This window comes from Phalangium opilio, unplaced genomic scaffold, assembly GCF_054372755.1.
Source record: "Phalangium opilio isolate 3A_F unplaced genomic scaffold, DU_Popi_V2 ptg000061l_1, whole genome shotgun sequence".
NCBI classification, from domain to species: Eukaryota; Metazoa; Arthropoda; class Arachnida; order Opiliones; family Phalangiidae; genus Phalangium; species Phalangium opilio.
The window spans coordinates 737,591-754,731 of NW_028324178.1; the positions used below are offsets into that span (position 1 = coordinate 737,591).

At 36.0% G+C, this 17,141-nt stretch overlaps 1 protein-coding gene and 2 long non-coding RNA genes across 3 annotated transcripts; 1 reads left to right on the top strand and 2 right to left on the bottom strand.

The window, feature by feature from the left end:
- Positions 1 to 1,174: 1,174 nt before the first annotated feature.
- On the bottom strand, positions 1,175 to 2,578 carry LOC149663518 (uncharacterized). The gene is made up of 7 exons (XM_089842101.1): positions 2,464 to 2,578; positions 2,251 to 2,367; positions 2,132 to 2,194; positions 1,973 to 2,065; positions 1,679 to 1,887; positions 1,467 to 1,626; positions 1,175 to 1,403 (listed from the first exon to the last, which is right to left on the bottom strand). The coding sequence occupies exons 2-7, from the start codon at positions 2,255 to 2,257 to the stop codon at positions 1,270 to 1,272; spliced, it is 666 nt and encodes a 221-aa protein (XP_089698227.1). The 5' UTR covers positions 2,258 to 2,367; positions 2,464 to 2,578; the 3' UTR covers positions 1,175 to 1,269.
- Positions 2,579 to 3,301: 723 nt separating this feature from the next.
- Positions 3,302 to 3,907, bottom strand: LOC149663519 (uncharacterized). Its single transcript, XR_016368418.1, has 3 exons — positions 3,717 to 3,907; positions 3,528 to 3,662; positions 3,302 to 3,379 (listed from the first exon to the last, which is right to left on the bottom strand). It is a non-coding gene; the product is annotated as an uncharacterized LOC149663519 (long non-coding RNA).
- Positions 3,908 to 16,021: 12,114 nt separating this feature from the next.
- LOC149663520 (uncharacterized) lies at positions 16,022 to 16,870 on the top strand. The gene is made up of 4 exons (XR_016368419.1): positions 16,022 to 16,090; positions 16,150 to 16,325; positions 16,383 to 16,484; positions 16,737 to 16,870. It is a non-coding gene; the product is annotated as an uncharacterized LOC149663520 (long non-coding RNA).
- The last annotated feature ends 271 nt before the right edge of the window (positions 16,871 to 17,141 follow it).

The following is a 17,141-nucleotide window of genomic DNA, read 5'->3' on the forward strand; positions in this document are numbered from 1 at the left end:
GTAAACCATGGAAACTGTGCCTGGGCAGATTCTTTTTTCATGGAGATCGACTCAAATCTTGTCATGGGTTGAAGGATGCAATGGTTCATCTAGTAGTTGGTTCCCATCGTCAGTGGTCTTCGAATGACGTAGTTGTATAGGTGTGGTGTCTGGTTGACCTTGCAGCCGCGGTACCCAATACGCATGAGTGAAATGTAGTGTCGAATTAGATAAGACGCATTCTAGATGAGCGCAAGTTGTGGGCTGTGCTAAGCTCCTGACTCGACCGACTGTTATACGTGCTGATTGTTGATGACGAAGGTCTAATGACCTAGTTTTTCTATGGTCCAGTCTCATTTCAGCAGTCTTGTCATAAGCGGAGGTGATATTCCATGATGCAAGACAACCCCAGTAGCAAAAACCAGTCGGCCCGATATCAAATCTGAGCAGTCGGCCCAATATAGTCAGATGACTGTCGAACCATAATACATCATGTCCAAGCCACTGAATAGTAAATGCACAGTCGGATCAAGGAACGCGCGACCGTTAACCGACTGAGAACCGTCCAGCTAAAACGATGTCGGTGAATAGTCGGCCTATAGGTTAGTGCGTCAGTTAACCGACTGAGAACCGTCCAGCTAAAACGATGTCGGTGAATAGTCGGCCTATAGGTTAGTGCGTCAGTTAACCGACTGAGAACCGTCCAGCGAAAACCATGTCGGTGGATAGTCGGCCTATAAGTTAATGCGTCAGTTAACCGACTGAGAACCATACAGCTAAAACGAAGGCGATGGACAGTCGGTTTATAAGGTTGGGTGTCAGCAAATCGAATGAAAACCGTCCATCAAAAACGAGGTAGTTTTAATTTTCGGCCTATATGGTTGTGCCACTGTAAACCTACCAAATATCGAGTAGGCAATAACTTGTCGGCATCCGAGTGGCGTGTCACTTTACCGACTCGGAACCGTGTAGGCAATATAAAGTCGGGATTGAAAATGCACTTTACGTAACCGATTCAAAACCGTCTGGAAATAAACTACGGAAAAATCTGTCGGCATAAACCTTTTGTCAAATCTTAGGACGCGTGCAAATGAACCAAGCATAAATAAATAAGGATTTTACCTATTTTCTCTCTGATAGTTAAAAAGTAACTAAAATATGCTAATTTATATTAGAAATAAATGTTTGACATTCGTTTGACTTATAACATCATACAAAACTAAAGTAATTTTAATAAAAAATACACAGTTAATCGTTGGTAAAAATTAATTTTTAGGGCAATGATGTTTTTCATTTTCTATTTTCTTTTTTCTCGTTCTTTTCGGCCACCATTTCGGTCCTTAGAATGACGAAACCAATCTTGAATACATTTCTCCATTTCAAGTCGGTTGTGCGTGCGCACTTAGGGTTGTTTCTCACTGCATCTACAATTTTAGTTTAACTTTATAAACAATGTTTCTCAATTTTTTTCTCAATGATATTTTTACCTTGTATGGCTTCACAAAGAATTAACTTTTTGAAACCTTTTTTCCCATTAGCTCCAATCCAATTGATATTAAGTGCTAACGGGTGAGAAATAACTTCCAATAAAATTCGTTTTGTTGAATTTTTCACTGAGCTTCCACCCCATGACGACAATTTTGCAACCTAAATAAATGTTTTGAGTAATGAGTTCAGAAATAGATTTATATATATATACCATTTTCTTTCTAAATGATCCATCAATCATTCGCTCTTCCAATTCATCCAAATCCGTTGTGGATTTTAGGGGTAATTCTAACAACGGAATCTCTTCATTCATTGTGGGTTTATTCAACAAAACCTCTGCCATTTGGCGTACCAAAACTGTCAAATATTCAACCTGTTGTTTCAAATCACATTGTTGGTACAGAACCGTCTTCTGAAACTCTGAAAGAAAAGAATGAAATTTCAGAATTTTTTCAATATATTTGTTATAAAATAACATATTTTTTAAAATGTGGAATTAACATACTTAAAGTTGATGGATCCGTCTGGAATGAGGGGGATGAGATTGGATATGTTTGACGATACGTCTTAGAATTTTCTTCATTTCGATGTGATGCTACTAAGGCAGAAGAAATATAAGTTTAAATATCTTAAATGAGACTTTGGCGCGGAAAAGGTAGCTTACTATTTCCCAATTGTTTCTTTTGTTGCATGTGAGTTGAAGTACTTGTATTTTTCTTTGAGTTATCTGGAATTGGAGAACAAACATTATTAAGTTTAAGATACGGATTAAGAAATAAATACCAATCATAGTTTTATCATATCTTCTCCGATAAGTCTCTGGGTTACTACTTTCAGATTCTGAAGAGAAATTGTAACTTCTCTTTCTATTCTTGGGTTTTGAGATGCCCCCTTTTTTATCTAATGGAAATAATTTATTATGAGAGTTTCTTTTTATTCTTAAATGCAATCAACATTATTAATATAATTAACTAGAGTTTAAATCGTGACCCTTACCCCCTTTTTTCTTAATATATTCTATGCCCGAAGACTGTTCTTCGCTACTTGTTTTATGTACTACATCAGCCAAAACGTTTGCTGCAAAATTGGCTTTGACATTGAAAGAACTCGATTTTAGCGTATCCGTTCTCGGGTTGTTCTTAGTTGAGTTTGAAACATCTAGGTTTTCTCTGCTTCCACTTGACTTTTGATTACCTGTTTCTTTTTCTATGCTATCATCTGAAAAATCATAGTTAGTAATTGTTTGGACTGCTATTATTGGCAGTTTATCTTGCCACTTTCTTCTGATACTATATGTGTATTCCTTATTCTAGGACTTGCTAACGGTTTCAAAGCGACTTTTGTACCTAAAGATCGAATATAAATTAAAAAAAATTAAAAATACAAAAATTGCACACGTACAGGTTTTTTGGTTTTTCTGGCTTGGACTTTCGAATAGAGAATCATCAGATTGCAAAGAATTTCCTTCTGACTCAGCTGACTTTTCTTCTGGCGTAACTACATTTTTCGAAAAATAATATATAAAAATGTGGCCCATCTTATAAAAATGCACTGGAAGCTGCTTCTTTTGGGATTGTTTCTAATTTTTTTTCCAGGCCAAAAATATCAAAATTATTTACCATCTATGTTATTTTCCAAAAAACTAGTGTGCTGTTTTTCTAATATTCCAATATCTTCGTCCGCCACTTCAAATCCATTTTCATCTTAAATGTTGAAAATATAATACAGAAAGTTTTTAGCAAATATATGTCGCACACTTAGCGAAATTATCCTATTCTCTGAGTGGATGCAATCGCATACATACGATTAAAAACTATTTTAGGAAATTCTGGGGGATCTGGTAGAATTATATCTGGTTGCTTCTTTTTTTTCACTGGTCTTTGCCATGAAGCCAACTTATCAAACACGGAATCTCAAAATTTAAAAACGTTAGTGTCAATATAATGTTGAATTGAATCATGTCAGTGTGTTCAAAGTTAGACAGTCCGTAGATCTACTTAACTATGCATTGACATTTCTCCTGTTTCAAGTTATTGTTTAACATTATTAGTTTAACTTACCAACATCTTCTTCAATGTCAGATATTTTACGCCTTTTTGCTTTTCGTTTCTTTAATTCATCGTTGTCCGTACTCTTACATAGATCGGATTCGTCCCTGCTCCGATTTACTTTGCTTGTAGCTTTTTTGTAGTCATCTGTAAAAGTTTATTATAGTAAATGAAAATAGATGAGTAATTTACAATAATTACTGGTTTTTAATAATATTTTAATCTCATAGAGAGGCCAGGAGTCATCATGTGCGAGGGATGTTTTCAAAGCTTTAAAGTAATAGGCATCCCCTTTATCGGGATAGAAACATTGGGTTTCTTCCTTATTTAAATCTTTCAACCACTTGGTTAGAACTATTTCCACCGTATCATCGTTCGTAAAATGACCAACGGCGTACCTCTGTTAAATATAAATAAAAAATTAATTAGCATATAAAAATGTTGCTTTAAAAGTAGTATACCTAAAATTAACAGTGTAACATAGGAATTATAGCTACGCCACTCTTGTATGGCAGTGCCACACATTTTTTGTTGATCATTGAAATGTTGTGGACATGAATTTTTTTTGCAAGCGAAGACAGGGTAACGATGCCCAGTACTGATGATTTTAATGGGTAATCAAACAAGTCTTTAGCATTGACATATGACCTTGTAAATATTGACACTGTCTTATCGTCATGTTGAAATATATTTTGAATTTTAACGTAGTCGCCATTCTTAAGTAAAAATGTACTATCCCCCAGTCCAGTTGTAATCACATAATTCCTAGTTTTTAGCTTTTTAAAAGATTTTCCATTTCTTGGCAAATTTGCACCACCTGTTTCGTCATAGTTAAATTTGTATGGACGAGATATTTCTATATCGGTTTTTTTCCCTGTTGCGTTTAGGTCAAAGTTTTCTTTCTCACTCATTCTTTTACAAATCTGTTGTAAAGGTCTATTGGGGGTTCTAAGTTCCTTTTTGAGAAATGGCAATTCATTTTCAAAGCAAAAAGCACTGAAGTTGTCAAGGGGACCATATTTAAGCACATCTATGTACAGATGTGATAAGCTGTGGACGTTCATAACCACAAATTTTTGGCCGTACAGTTTAGGGGATTCTTCAACAAACATGTCGATAAGTTGTCTTGCATAGTCATTATGCGATTTACAAATGCTTTGGTTGGAAAATATATACACAGCACAATGAAAAAGTCTAAAATGTTTCATAACATTTGTGCTCAAAACTCCCATTAAGATAATAGGACCTGTGTACAACAAGAACTGCCTTAACTCTGTTCCTTTCCACTTATCTATGTGCTTGAGGGCTTTTGGTTTTCGGGCAAATTCACAGGGAATAAATTTACGAATATTTTTCAGTTTTTCCGATATTAGTGAATCATTTTTGTGCCCTAAGCGAACTGCAAATGGTCCTTTATTCATCCAAAAATAAATAATCCTACGCATTACTCCTAAACAAACAAGATGCAAGTAGTCGAAAGGAAACTGGGTTACCATTCCTATACCAAGAGCTAATAGGGGAGAGTTTTCCCCTACAGAATGATGGTCTTCATCTAATTTATTTATGAACGATTCATCAGTTCGCATTTCGGAATTAACCCCAATAAAAACGGTACGATTATCTACACGTTCACCTTCTACTGTACATTTATCACATGAGCTGTATCCTGTGTGTCCTTTGGTTCTTTTAATAAATGCTTTAGCAGGAGTATCCAAAATGAAAGGGCCTTCTAAGTTCACAGTATAAATTTTCCCACCCATGGAAAAGCCATTTTTTTCTAAATCTATGAGTTCTTGTATGAATTCTTCTAAATAGTCTTTAATAGGGTTGGGTTTCGATTCACCTGAAAACAAACCCACAATAAATGGCTTTCCAACAATCCCGTTCTTGAAATTGAACACAGAAACTAAAATTGGCCAAAATTCTGACGTTCCACTTTTCGATATTGGCACACCATCAATATTTATCGCAAAGGATATTACGTGGTCGTAAGGATGATTTGATAAAAGGAAAATAGTAAGGCCTTTTTTTAATCCAAAATAAATAAATTCCCCGTACCAAAAGCTTTCACACTAGAAACTGTCTTTTTAGTTTTAAGAATGCTCCTACTATCTTTTGCGACTTTAAAACCATTTCTACGCAACAATCTTAAAAGGTCATTCAACGCGACATGAGTAATTCTATTCCTCAGAGCCCAAATAGCAAGCTCATTTTCAAAATTATCTTTGGTGCTGTAACACTGTTCTTCCTCGCTACTCAGAGAAATTGCATCACTAAAGTTTAGTTCACTAGCTGGCGTACCCAGCACTGATTCTGATGAAATGCTATGAGGAGATTCAAAAGCTGCAGAGCATTGCTCCATAGATGGATCATTTTCGATTTCACTGTTATCATCTTCTTTAAATAATTCATTTTCTTGACAAAGTAAACTATTTTCTTCATGGTTTTCTATGGCAGTGGTTTCCCCGCCTTCGTTCAATAGTTCTTCATAAAATTTTCTATTTTTTCTATTTCTTTGTCTCGCGGATAATGCCTCGAAGTTTAAGCCATGAGAACCAAAAGGGTCAACCTGTTTACACTATATAAGTACTTTAGTCCTGCTGCGCATTCCCGATTTTTTTTAAATTTCTTAATATCACCTTAAATTAGGCCAGAAAATCATTGAAAAATAAAAGAGATATAGGCCTAAATATCTATTGCTCATCATAGTCTCTGACCTGTCCGGATCTTATCAAAAAGACGGAGTGGGTCTTATCTATACTTTAGTCATTGCGTTGAGAAGGGGAGCTCTTGACTTGGCTATAAATTCCTGATTAAGCAAAAGGCTAATGCTTTGAATGTTAGGGTCCCTCTAATACCATCTTTAATCTATTTACAGCGTCACAAATGCACTGACAAAGATGATTACGGTTAACTTTAGCAATTTTATAAAAACTTTCTAGATGCTTGCTGGCGACAATTAGGTTCGGTGGGCATTTTGTATGTCGCGGTGCCCAAAAACCAAAAAATAAAGCAGCCCCTGATTATCTAACATTATTAATGACCTTTGGAATAGCGAAGCTGGACGAGGGAAGAAAGTCTATATTTTGTTGAATTTAGGGGTGTTTTTTGCAGATGATTTGTTAGAGTGCGAAGCATATTTGTTTTAGAATTTTAGAATGAGACAATATTAATTTGGACTCCATACTAAAATCGACACTGTCTAAATCAAATTATGCAAACAATGGGACTACAACAGAGAAAGCTTAGATTTTTATGGCAGTGAAGGTTTTAATAATCCCCAGTTTCGAGGTTCTAAGACAACCATGGAAGAGAATAAAAATCGAACTTACTTTAGGTGGTGCTAATGGTAAAGATGCCATTGAAGTAAGATGTCGAAAGTTATATGTTCAAATTTTGTATAATCACTACTGTAAAAAAGAATTTAATTATTAAAAATAAAAATAAAACCTAAACAAATTTTGCATAAAATGATAAAATAAAACATAGGGCCCCTGATTCCTTCGGTTATCATACTTGAGTGTAACTTCTATCTTTTCTTGGTGCTACGTATTGTGTCGTAATACCCTAACATCTCTAAGCAAAGTGCATCCCCTGACAGTGAGCATAGAGTACAGTATTCCCTCTTAAAAAATACCTCACCCTCTCTACTATGGAGTTAGTATTTATCATAACTCATGATTTAATTCACGGAAAGAAAAATTACAGTAACACCTTCAAGCTCTTTAATCAAGATTTAATTTTAAGCGTATAAATAACATTATTTGCACATGCAAATTTGTCAATTTAAGAAGTGGGGTAAACCTAAAATATGAACCATGTTAGAAATCTGAGTAAAGAAAAGGATACAGTAACAACTCGGGGTAGGGAAACTGGTTTTAGAAAGAAGAGTTGCCACTGAGGGGCTTCTCACTCTGTGTAATAGGGACTATGTTTTTGGCCGCCTTGCTGGTATACCAGAAAAGGGGGCCAAAATGGGGGCTGAAAAGGAGGAATAACCTTCGTGCCAAGACCCTATACATAGTTTCCTGACTAGGAGGATTGATACCATTTACGCCAGGAGGTCGGGCTATTTGGCAGAAAATATGCAGTATCAAATAGCCCGACCTCGTGTTGTAAATGGTATCAATACTCCTAGTCTGAAAACTATGTATAGTGTAGTGGCGGTAAAGACGTGAGTAAACAGTGTATTCCTTTCTCTGGCGCGCTTTTTAAAGAGGGGATACGCGCCCAGTAAGGGGTATTAAGGGGAATTACACTGAGCTAAGAGACAGAACGCTATCTTTAAAACCCAAGTCAGTGCTCACGGAATCCGAGAGTTATAAGCCCCTCGGGCACCAACAATGCATTCCACTGAAGACGGTAAAAAGGATCAGCTCATGGGGGTGACAAAAAAAAACTCCTTTGCTAGAAGGAGTGCTTACTATTGGGAGAGTAAAAGCCCATTCTTGCAACGTCATAGCCTTATATCTCTTACCTCGGTTCCATCCTCTTATCAGGGGAATTTCAGTATCGCGCATACAAACGCTCCAACAAGTAGAGGTATAAAATGTCGTCATATGTTATTTTTCTCCCTGAAACCGACGTCATTTTATACCTCTACCTGGGGGAGCGTTTGTAGGCGCGACACTGAAATTCCCCGTTAGGGGGGTGGAATCGAGGTAAGAGATATAAGCCTATGACGCGGCAAGAATGGGTTTTCCCTCTCCCTACAATGCGGTCTGTTTAATTATTGTAATGCCTTGTCTATAGTAATCATGAACATATTAAATTTAATATATTTATATTTCTGATCATATTCTAAGAACTTAACCAAAAGGAGAGCTATATTTCCATATAAGAATTAGAGTAATAAAAATTTAAGCACTTACCTTAATCTGTTGCCGTTGGCAAAATTTAAAACGTTCGAATTTCAAATCCAATTTATTTTAAGTAAAAGGCACAGCTTGCTTCAGAATCTCAGCGAACAACTCGATTAAAATTAATTCAAAAAAAAACTCTTGTCTCCCTCGTGAAATCGCGAACCGAAAGAAGATTCGAACTTCGAAGATGTTCAGTTCAATCTAAACGGTCAACGTGTTGCCTTAAATTCCCTCCTAACCCCCCGAAATGGACCATTCCCAAGGCGGTGTCCCAGGGACATCTATGGGCGAGTCTCTGCATTGTACAATATTATATATAATTATAAATTAAATAAAAATTTAAAACATTAGTAAAAATCTATTTAGTATTTTTTGGTGATTAGATTATTCTGTGTAATTGATTTTTTTATCTTATATTTATATTTTAACTGTGGTTAGCAGGCTAGGAGAAACCCGTTTTTTGGTCATTTTTCGCTATGTCGGAGAATGTTGGGTCACTTACGTTTTTCGGACACCGAACCGACTATCTTAACCCCACGTGATTGAGAAATTTTATTGAAGTATGTCTCTCCTTTAGTCGGGCATTTGTCGAATGTCCTACTCTAGGCGGCAAAGAGTCTATTGCCGACTGTTAACCGATTCCGACTTGAAACCGACTGTACCGACAATGAACCAACTACAAAACGGACGGTTAATGCTACTGGGGAAAGAGCGCTAGTTGTGTGCTGTGATAAGGTCCTAACTCGAACGACTGTTATACGTGCTGATTGTTGAAGACTAAGGTCTAATGACCTTGTTTTTCTATGGCTCAGCCTCTTTTCAGCACAGACTTGTCTGGTTCGTCAATCCTACACAAAAATCAGAAAGTTACACTTTTTTACATCCCAATATTATGTACATGTGTCACATGTGCATGGTAATCGGTTACAATATGTCATTCTGTCGATGATCATCAAGAGAACCCCAATATATCATTACCTTGTATGTTTCACATTAATCAGTATCTTTATAATCTAGGCTATAGGTTCTACGCTGTTATTTATCGTCCTTTGGGACACGTCTGAGCAGGGAAATTCACCACGGGAGTCAAAGAGGTTTCGTTAAATGTAACGTGCTTTTGGATAGGATTAGGACATACGTTTTCGAGTGTTAAGCTCACAACAAAAGAGGTTGTAAAGTTTCATTCCACTAAAAGTGTACCTGGAACCATTAATGGTCTTCTGCAGTAGGGTTTTTAAGGCCATCTTCAATCAACAGACAACGTATAGTTTGGAGTACAACATATGAATGTCCCAAGTGTTTTAGTAAATCCAGGCAACGAATAGTTCCAGGTATCTTTTATATATTCCAAATTATTCAATATATCTAGTGCAATGCTTATCGTACAGACGTTTCGTAATCCTATCCTGTCACAAAAATCATATACCCGAATGTGGACATCCTGAGACTTTCGATAACCCCTAAATTACTGATTTAGATGGGTTGTTACACTTCAAAGGCAATGTCTCGCTATGGTACGTAACATGTCTGGCAGAATTGACACGCTGTTGGTTTAACACGATACTAATGAAACATAAATCAAAGCCCTTACATTCCAGATCAATCAAGGCTTGTCTTGTTCTCCTGCCTGCTTGTAGCCGCTCGTTATCATCATCAGCATCATCATCATCATCGTCGTCATCATCAACAGGGTTTCTTGCAACGTTTGGATTTGGTACAACTGCAATGGAATAGTTTTCTTTAAATCGCATGTGCCATACAATAATTAAAAATGTGTCTATTGAAGGGATCTTCCCGCAGGATGACCATTGCGAAGCCTTGGCATTATTATCAGACAATAGGGCACATATAATTGAGTGATAGGAAATAAAAAGACTTAAGTGTTTGAAACCTAGGTGTATGAAGGACGTTGCTAGTGAATGTATTGGAAAATTGAAGACTAAAACAAACACTGTCATTCAGTTGAGCAGATGGCAACTAAAATAAACGCGATAATTAAACGTCATTTACCATTTTCTGCAGGCATTGCTTCACCCAACAAGAAGTTGTGAAGGAGGCAGCAAGCACTGATGATGTCATTGACTTTCTCAGGCTTGTAGTACAACACACCTCCAGATGAATCCAAACATCGAAATCGCATTTTCAAAATGCCATTCACCCTTTCTATAACATTGCGACCTAGGTGACCAAAATGTTTACATCAATGTGTGTGCTCTTTTCTACAGGGCCGGTAGGCCCTTGTAGATATGACATGACACCCTTCCGTAATGTTAAAAGAAATATAGCTCCTACTTTAAACAAAAAGACTTAACAACGAATTGGTGCAATATTGAAGCCCTATATTATTGATGTAACAATATGTAGATTAATAAACATAAGTAACCTGACATGTGACGTTGGTTGTACCGTTGCTCATTCGGCGTTCTAGCTTGAAGAAGGGGAGTCATTAAAAATGGCTGAAGAGGATAGCCACTGTCTCCAAGAAGATATCCTTCAGGTATTAAATGATTCTCCTAGACCAAGCTTAGATTATTATTATTATTAAAACTCTCCAGCATGCCACAGAATCGCCAAATGAAAGCATCATGAGTGCTACCACCCCATTGAGCCACAACATCCGTGATACGGGTTTCGTTGTCACATATCTATAGCATGATAAAGGACTGTTAGTTGTCAGTTTGTCTATTGTTGGATAGAATATCATTTACCAATTGCAAATTAATGGAATAATTTCCATGCCTATCAAGATAGCCATTGGGTTCCTCAGCTGGTTTTTTAATTAGGATGTGGGTGCAGTCAATTGCTCCAAGAACATCAGGAAAAACGCACCTGGCTCTGAATGACGCCTGCAACAGTCGTATTAAATTTTAGAATTCTATTACACAATCTATCGTCTCAAAATAAATACCAACCTTGATAGCTTCCACTTCGGCATTTCCAGTGGGAAAGCGTATATAATGCCTCATCGTTTCATTAATAGCATCAGTCACTCGACCAATAGATCTACTCACGGATAGTTGGCTCATTCCATGTTCGTAATTGCTTGCAAAGCTGTGTTGGAAAGAGCCAGAGCCATAGAAGAGCAAGGTAACTAAGACTTCGTCTTGAACATTAAGCATGTATAAGCCTTGGGGGCGCTCTTTCAGTAGATTCGGCGTTAAAATTTTGACAAGTGCCTCTACTTTAACCTTTGTCATTCGATACTGGCGCAAAAATTCAGCATCCGGCAAAACAAATCCATCTCCTCTAATTCTTCGATAAATTACACGTTCCTCTTCGTCTAAAGCAGCATCAGCCATCAATACACCACCGATCGCAGCCATTGTAGGAAAGAGAATAAATGCTGTCGTCTGCTTTCGGTGCGTTCAGCAATGAAATGTAACCGAAATCCCAAACTGGTTAACCGGGTTTTAAGGTTGAACGACATCTCTTTCCATGTAGAATTGTTTAAAATTCCCACCCAGCATCTGCCTGTTTTATCGGTCTATCACGTCACAGAATCCAAAATAGTGACGAAAGCGTTTCCGCCACTCAGAAGAGAGAATCCAATTTCGCTCCGGACCAATGAGCGAGGAGAATCCAAGTGGGCGCGGAAGGCAAAGCCTGCAGAATACGGCGGCTGATGTATCACTCGCACGAAGTGAGCAGAAATATTTGTGTTGTTTGATTCGCTCAAAAAACCCGCGAAATTTAAACCTTACTAACCTTTCTCTCACCTCTCCAAGGGATATGACCCCCTTCTCTCTCTTCCCTCTCTCACTTATATAAGAGGAGTGCAGTTCTATCTCTCTAATATTCTTCTCTCTTTCTCTCTCCAAATCGTGTGTAGTCCGACTTGGGCCCTATTTTAAATTTTGCCGCAAATAAAATTTCGCGCAGAAATTAAAAGTATCAGAGTGGTTGTTGGCAAAGTTTCTCACCCTCCATATACGTGTCGTTCCCATTCAGCTATTGTCCTTAAAAACTAGATATTACTAGAGCCGTTATAGTTGTTTTCTTCACGCGATGAATTAATGGAATTCTACAGATGATGATAAATATTTAACGCGGTAAATTAAATCTAGCAAATGTAATAACGAGGTTAATGAACAAATAAATTATACGGGTTCCGGTTGCATAACCTCTGTCAATGAAAATCAGCATTAAATGTATTAAATGGCGATTTAAATCAGGTTCAGATTATATAACTAGTCTAAGTGATTAAGGAAATTATTTCATCTGGTCAACTAATTGTACGGTGAAAAGAGGAGTTACTCGTACCTGCCTTAGAGTATTTTGCTTCTTGGCTGTAGATTGTGAACCTATTATGGTTTTGATAAATTTGTCATGAAAAAATTCTCTACTATATTCGCGTAGTATACCTTTATATATAAAGGGTCTTCAAAATGATCAATTCACAACCCAGAATATAGAATTTATAATCCGATCTGAAATTAAGTATTCTAAATTTACTTTTATTTCAGCACCACTTTGGGGGGAAATGGCATTTAAATGTCTTTCATGTACTGGCTTTTCAACAAATAATTACAGAAAATACGTAAATCATTACTGGCTTCATAAACACATACCAAATGTTGCATTTCCTTGCCCAATAGTTAGGTGTATGAAAGTGTTTAAAAGTTTCAACACATTTAAAAGTCACGCGCAGCGTTGGCATAAAGATTATTATTATGGACATCATAACACCATTAATTACGCAACAGGAACAAATCCCAACATCCCCGGTGTAAAACACAGCACTGTTAAATTATGTCAGTCGTTCTTTTGTGATCTTAAAGGCCTAGTTTCCCATTTGAAAATTCATCCGAGGGAAGGTTATGCTGTTTCTTGCCCTTTTCAAGAATGTGAAGGGAAAAACTACGATAAACTAACTTCTTTCACATGTCATTTGAGTCGCTATCATAAAAATTACCTTGGCCCAAATAACGATAGTGCTAACATTAGGAATCTAGCTGATTCTGAAACTGGTTCTGACACTTTGAATTTAGAAAAGCTTGAATTGAAAGGTGAAAATGTTACTGACGTTAGAGTAGGAACATTCGTTAGAGAAAATATGCCTGAAGAAGTGAGCGAAAGTTATAATAGTACAAACATTAGTGATTCATACGCCAAAAATGTTGGATTATTTTATCTCAAACTTCAAGCAAAGAAATTCTTTCCAAGCTCAACCATTCAGTTTCCTTCAGAAGAAATGGATATTCTAAATGCAATGGAGAGTAAATTCTTTGTTGAAAATCTAAGTCTTATCATGAAGTCGTCAGGGATTGAAGATGACACTATCGCATTGAAACTATGGTTTTAGAAAAACAAAGCAATTTGTATTGTATGATTAATCTGTACTCGTCAGAGTACAATAGCAATATTCATGCGTACAAAGTGTTGAACTACATCAAATCAAAGATAATTAGCATTTCATGTTTACGCGATTTTTATCCATTACAATCGTACACACTTTCTGGGAAGCAGTTCCTTACTCTAAAGCATGCTTTTTGCTAATAATATAGAAAGTTAAAAGATCCAAGCACTTAGTCTTGTACCAATAAAGCCCAAATGTTCCTCGAAAGCTTAAAATCAAAGTAAAATATATATAGCATGAATATTTGTGAGCCACCTAAATCGATATATAATCGGGAACAATTGTGAAGCGAAGCTGTAGGCGAACACTGATTAAATGTTAATGGTAAAAACCCAACGCAATGAATTTTTACTATGGTTAAATTTATATAAATTTATTCCTTCTCTCTAAAAATATCTGTCAATCACTGGATGGATTTCCAAGGAGGGTGGTAGAACTAAACTACTGTGGGGTAAAATGGGCCATCTCGATTTTGGGCTGCTCGCGATTAAAATAAATTTCTTCGTAAAGTGAGATTGCGCTAATTTTAACTTTTATTTGATGGTAGAGTTTATTTTAAACCAGGCTATTCAATTTAATTGAAATTTGGTTAAAATGTTTTACAAAAATTTAAGGGTCATTTGAAATACGTTCTAGTCACAACTTGAAAACGGTGCCCCTTTTGGCTGTGTTCTAGAACATTTTCGACTGAAAATGGCAAATAGAACTAACAGTATTTTTGGAAAAATCTGTATGTTTTGTTAAGTTTTTTGCTTCGTTACAGATCAGATACACCTGATCTGGAAATATCACCGAGACTAAACTCGGAACTAGCTCTAAAAAAATTAGTTTTGGGTGCTTTTCCATCGGCACCACAAGACCACGTAAATAAAATAGTTTAGTTTTTTTACGAACTTGGAGTTGAAAGTTCAAATGATATGAGTCTTGTGGATGAAACAATGCTGAAGTGCGATTTCTTGAAACCTATTCAAGCACGAAAACTTATTATTTATGCTAAATCGCAACTGGACGCAGCATCTCTTAAAGGTTAGAACTTTGAAACGTAACTACAATCCTATATACACTTCATTAATAGCGCTTGATGGAATTTAGAAATGACAGATGAACATGCTTCAGAGCGAAGAACTTCCACACCTAGTCCATCATCAACTTTGTCCAGCAGTTCCTCTTTTGATGCGACAGGGACGAGCACAGGAGCTTTGGATCCAACTATGGAAATTACTCAGGTAAAACTACCCTATACAAGCATATAATAGTGTCCATATTTCTCAATTTTAAAATACAATTTCAAAAGTACCGCGACTTACTATAGAACGACGCTCTTTAATGTAATTAACTTCTTACACTACTTATAGTACCTTTGTTGAAAAAATCTTTTGCGCTATCTCTTGGGCATCTCAACTAATTTACAATTTTGTATCATTTGTTAAGGTGGATCAGAGCACTTAACATATTTAACAAAAAGACTCAAGACAGACTGAGAAAGAACACAAAGCTGGACCATAAAACTCTAGGAGTAGTAGTTAGAGCAATACTCGACGACGCTTTGAAAGTCTCCAGTCGTCCAAGGAGAAGTGATATGCGCCTTATTGCTGAAAAATTTGTTAAAACATTTCCAAACGCTGTCAGAGATGAAATTGATGGTGAACAAATAGGCTGCGGCTTTAGTGGCTTAGATGATAAGCTAAATGGTAGACTTGATAATCTATCACGACAAACGGAAAATGCTATCCCCCGGATTAAGAGAGCAGCGAATTCCTCCAAGCCAACAAAAAAGGCTAGACTTCTTATAACCGCTGTGGAAATCAACGACAAAGATTTGGAAGAGCAAAAACTTTTGCAAGAGGAACTTGTGTCCTTGTCATTGGAAGCAAAACCGGACGACTATTTAATAAAAGAAAAGAAAAAACAATGTTTCCATCTGCAAAGGAAGCATTTGAGCGAAGGAATGGAAACTTCAGATTTTAAAGAAAAGTGGCCTCTTCTTTTTAAATTAAGTGGTGCCACGATACATCTAGAAATATTAACATCAAAAAACTATCCTGATCAGTTTCACAAATTTTTACCCTGAAAAGCAATATGTTTTGCAATTTTTTCGCTAGAAGTAAAAAAGAATCAACAAAGACAATTTTGGAGGATATGAAGTCAAGCGAAAAAAGTGAGAGTAAGGAGAGTTCCGTGAAGCCTTCATTGGTTGAGGTAACCACATTTCTTTTATAACTTACGATTCCGCATGCCAACATTAATGTGAAATCTAAATTAATACCTAAATAATATTTACTTTTGGATTTAGCCCGGAACTCCTCAAAGTGAGATCGAAAAAAAACTTAGCTTGCACCCATGTTTGGTTATTATCGGTAAGGCTTTTTTTGTAAAAAATATTTTGTTAGCCAGGTAGTAAATACTCTTTTTGAAGGAGACTGCATGTCAAATGCTCATCACTTTTTACTGTCTGTGGACGGAAAAATTGTGAATCATCATTTTGAAGGAGCAGAAATCGTAAACGCACTGTCCATTTTTTTTTGGAATGTTTTTCCTTTTTAATATTGAGTACCCCGACAAATGCTCAGCAACTCTGGAATTTTTTCAAAGGTAATTTTTCTGTCCGTTATTTTTTTGTAATAAATTAAAGTACAATTTTTATGAAAGGTGTATCGTTAAAATCAATCCCAAAAACGGTAAAGATCTTGTAAATTCGAAGGTTCTGAATTTCATTAACAAAGTTTCCGAATTTGATTGGATGCAATGAAGGTATGCAAAATTAAAATCTTATTGAAGAACTTAGCAGTTTGTCCACACTAACTGGTCTTGATATATATTTCTTTGTCAGGTTAGGTAAATTTAATAAAGTAGGATATATATCTCTCACAAATTTCGTAAAAACTTTCAATGTCAGAATAGGAGGGTGGGTGTCTAGAAAAGAACTATTATATAGTTAAGAAATATAAATACCTATTACGTAGACCTATTTGAATAATCTTAAAAAAGAAATGTTTTTTTTAGGATGGCTCTAATATTTGTGACCCTTGAAAAATTGGTCTTTTTTACGATAAGAAAAAAAATATTTTGATTTGGAAAGGTTTTTTTGAAATACAAATATGTAAAAGCAATTAACTTGCAAATTTTGCAATTTTCATTCTGTAGATTTTGCGGTACCAAATAAATAAAATATTACAATTATTACATATTTTTCTCAAATTTTTGCAGCAGAATAAAGGGATCAAAAACCAGAATGTTGTAAAAATTACACCTTATTTTCTGAATTTTTTCCACAAGCATAAAGGGGTCAAACAATTGAATATTGTACAAATTACAACTATTTTGCAAAATTTACAGTACCGTTTCTGTAATATTTACAGATTTTCATATGTAAATTTTGCAGCCATAAAACTTATATTATACAGTTAA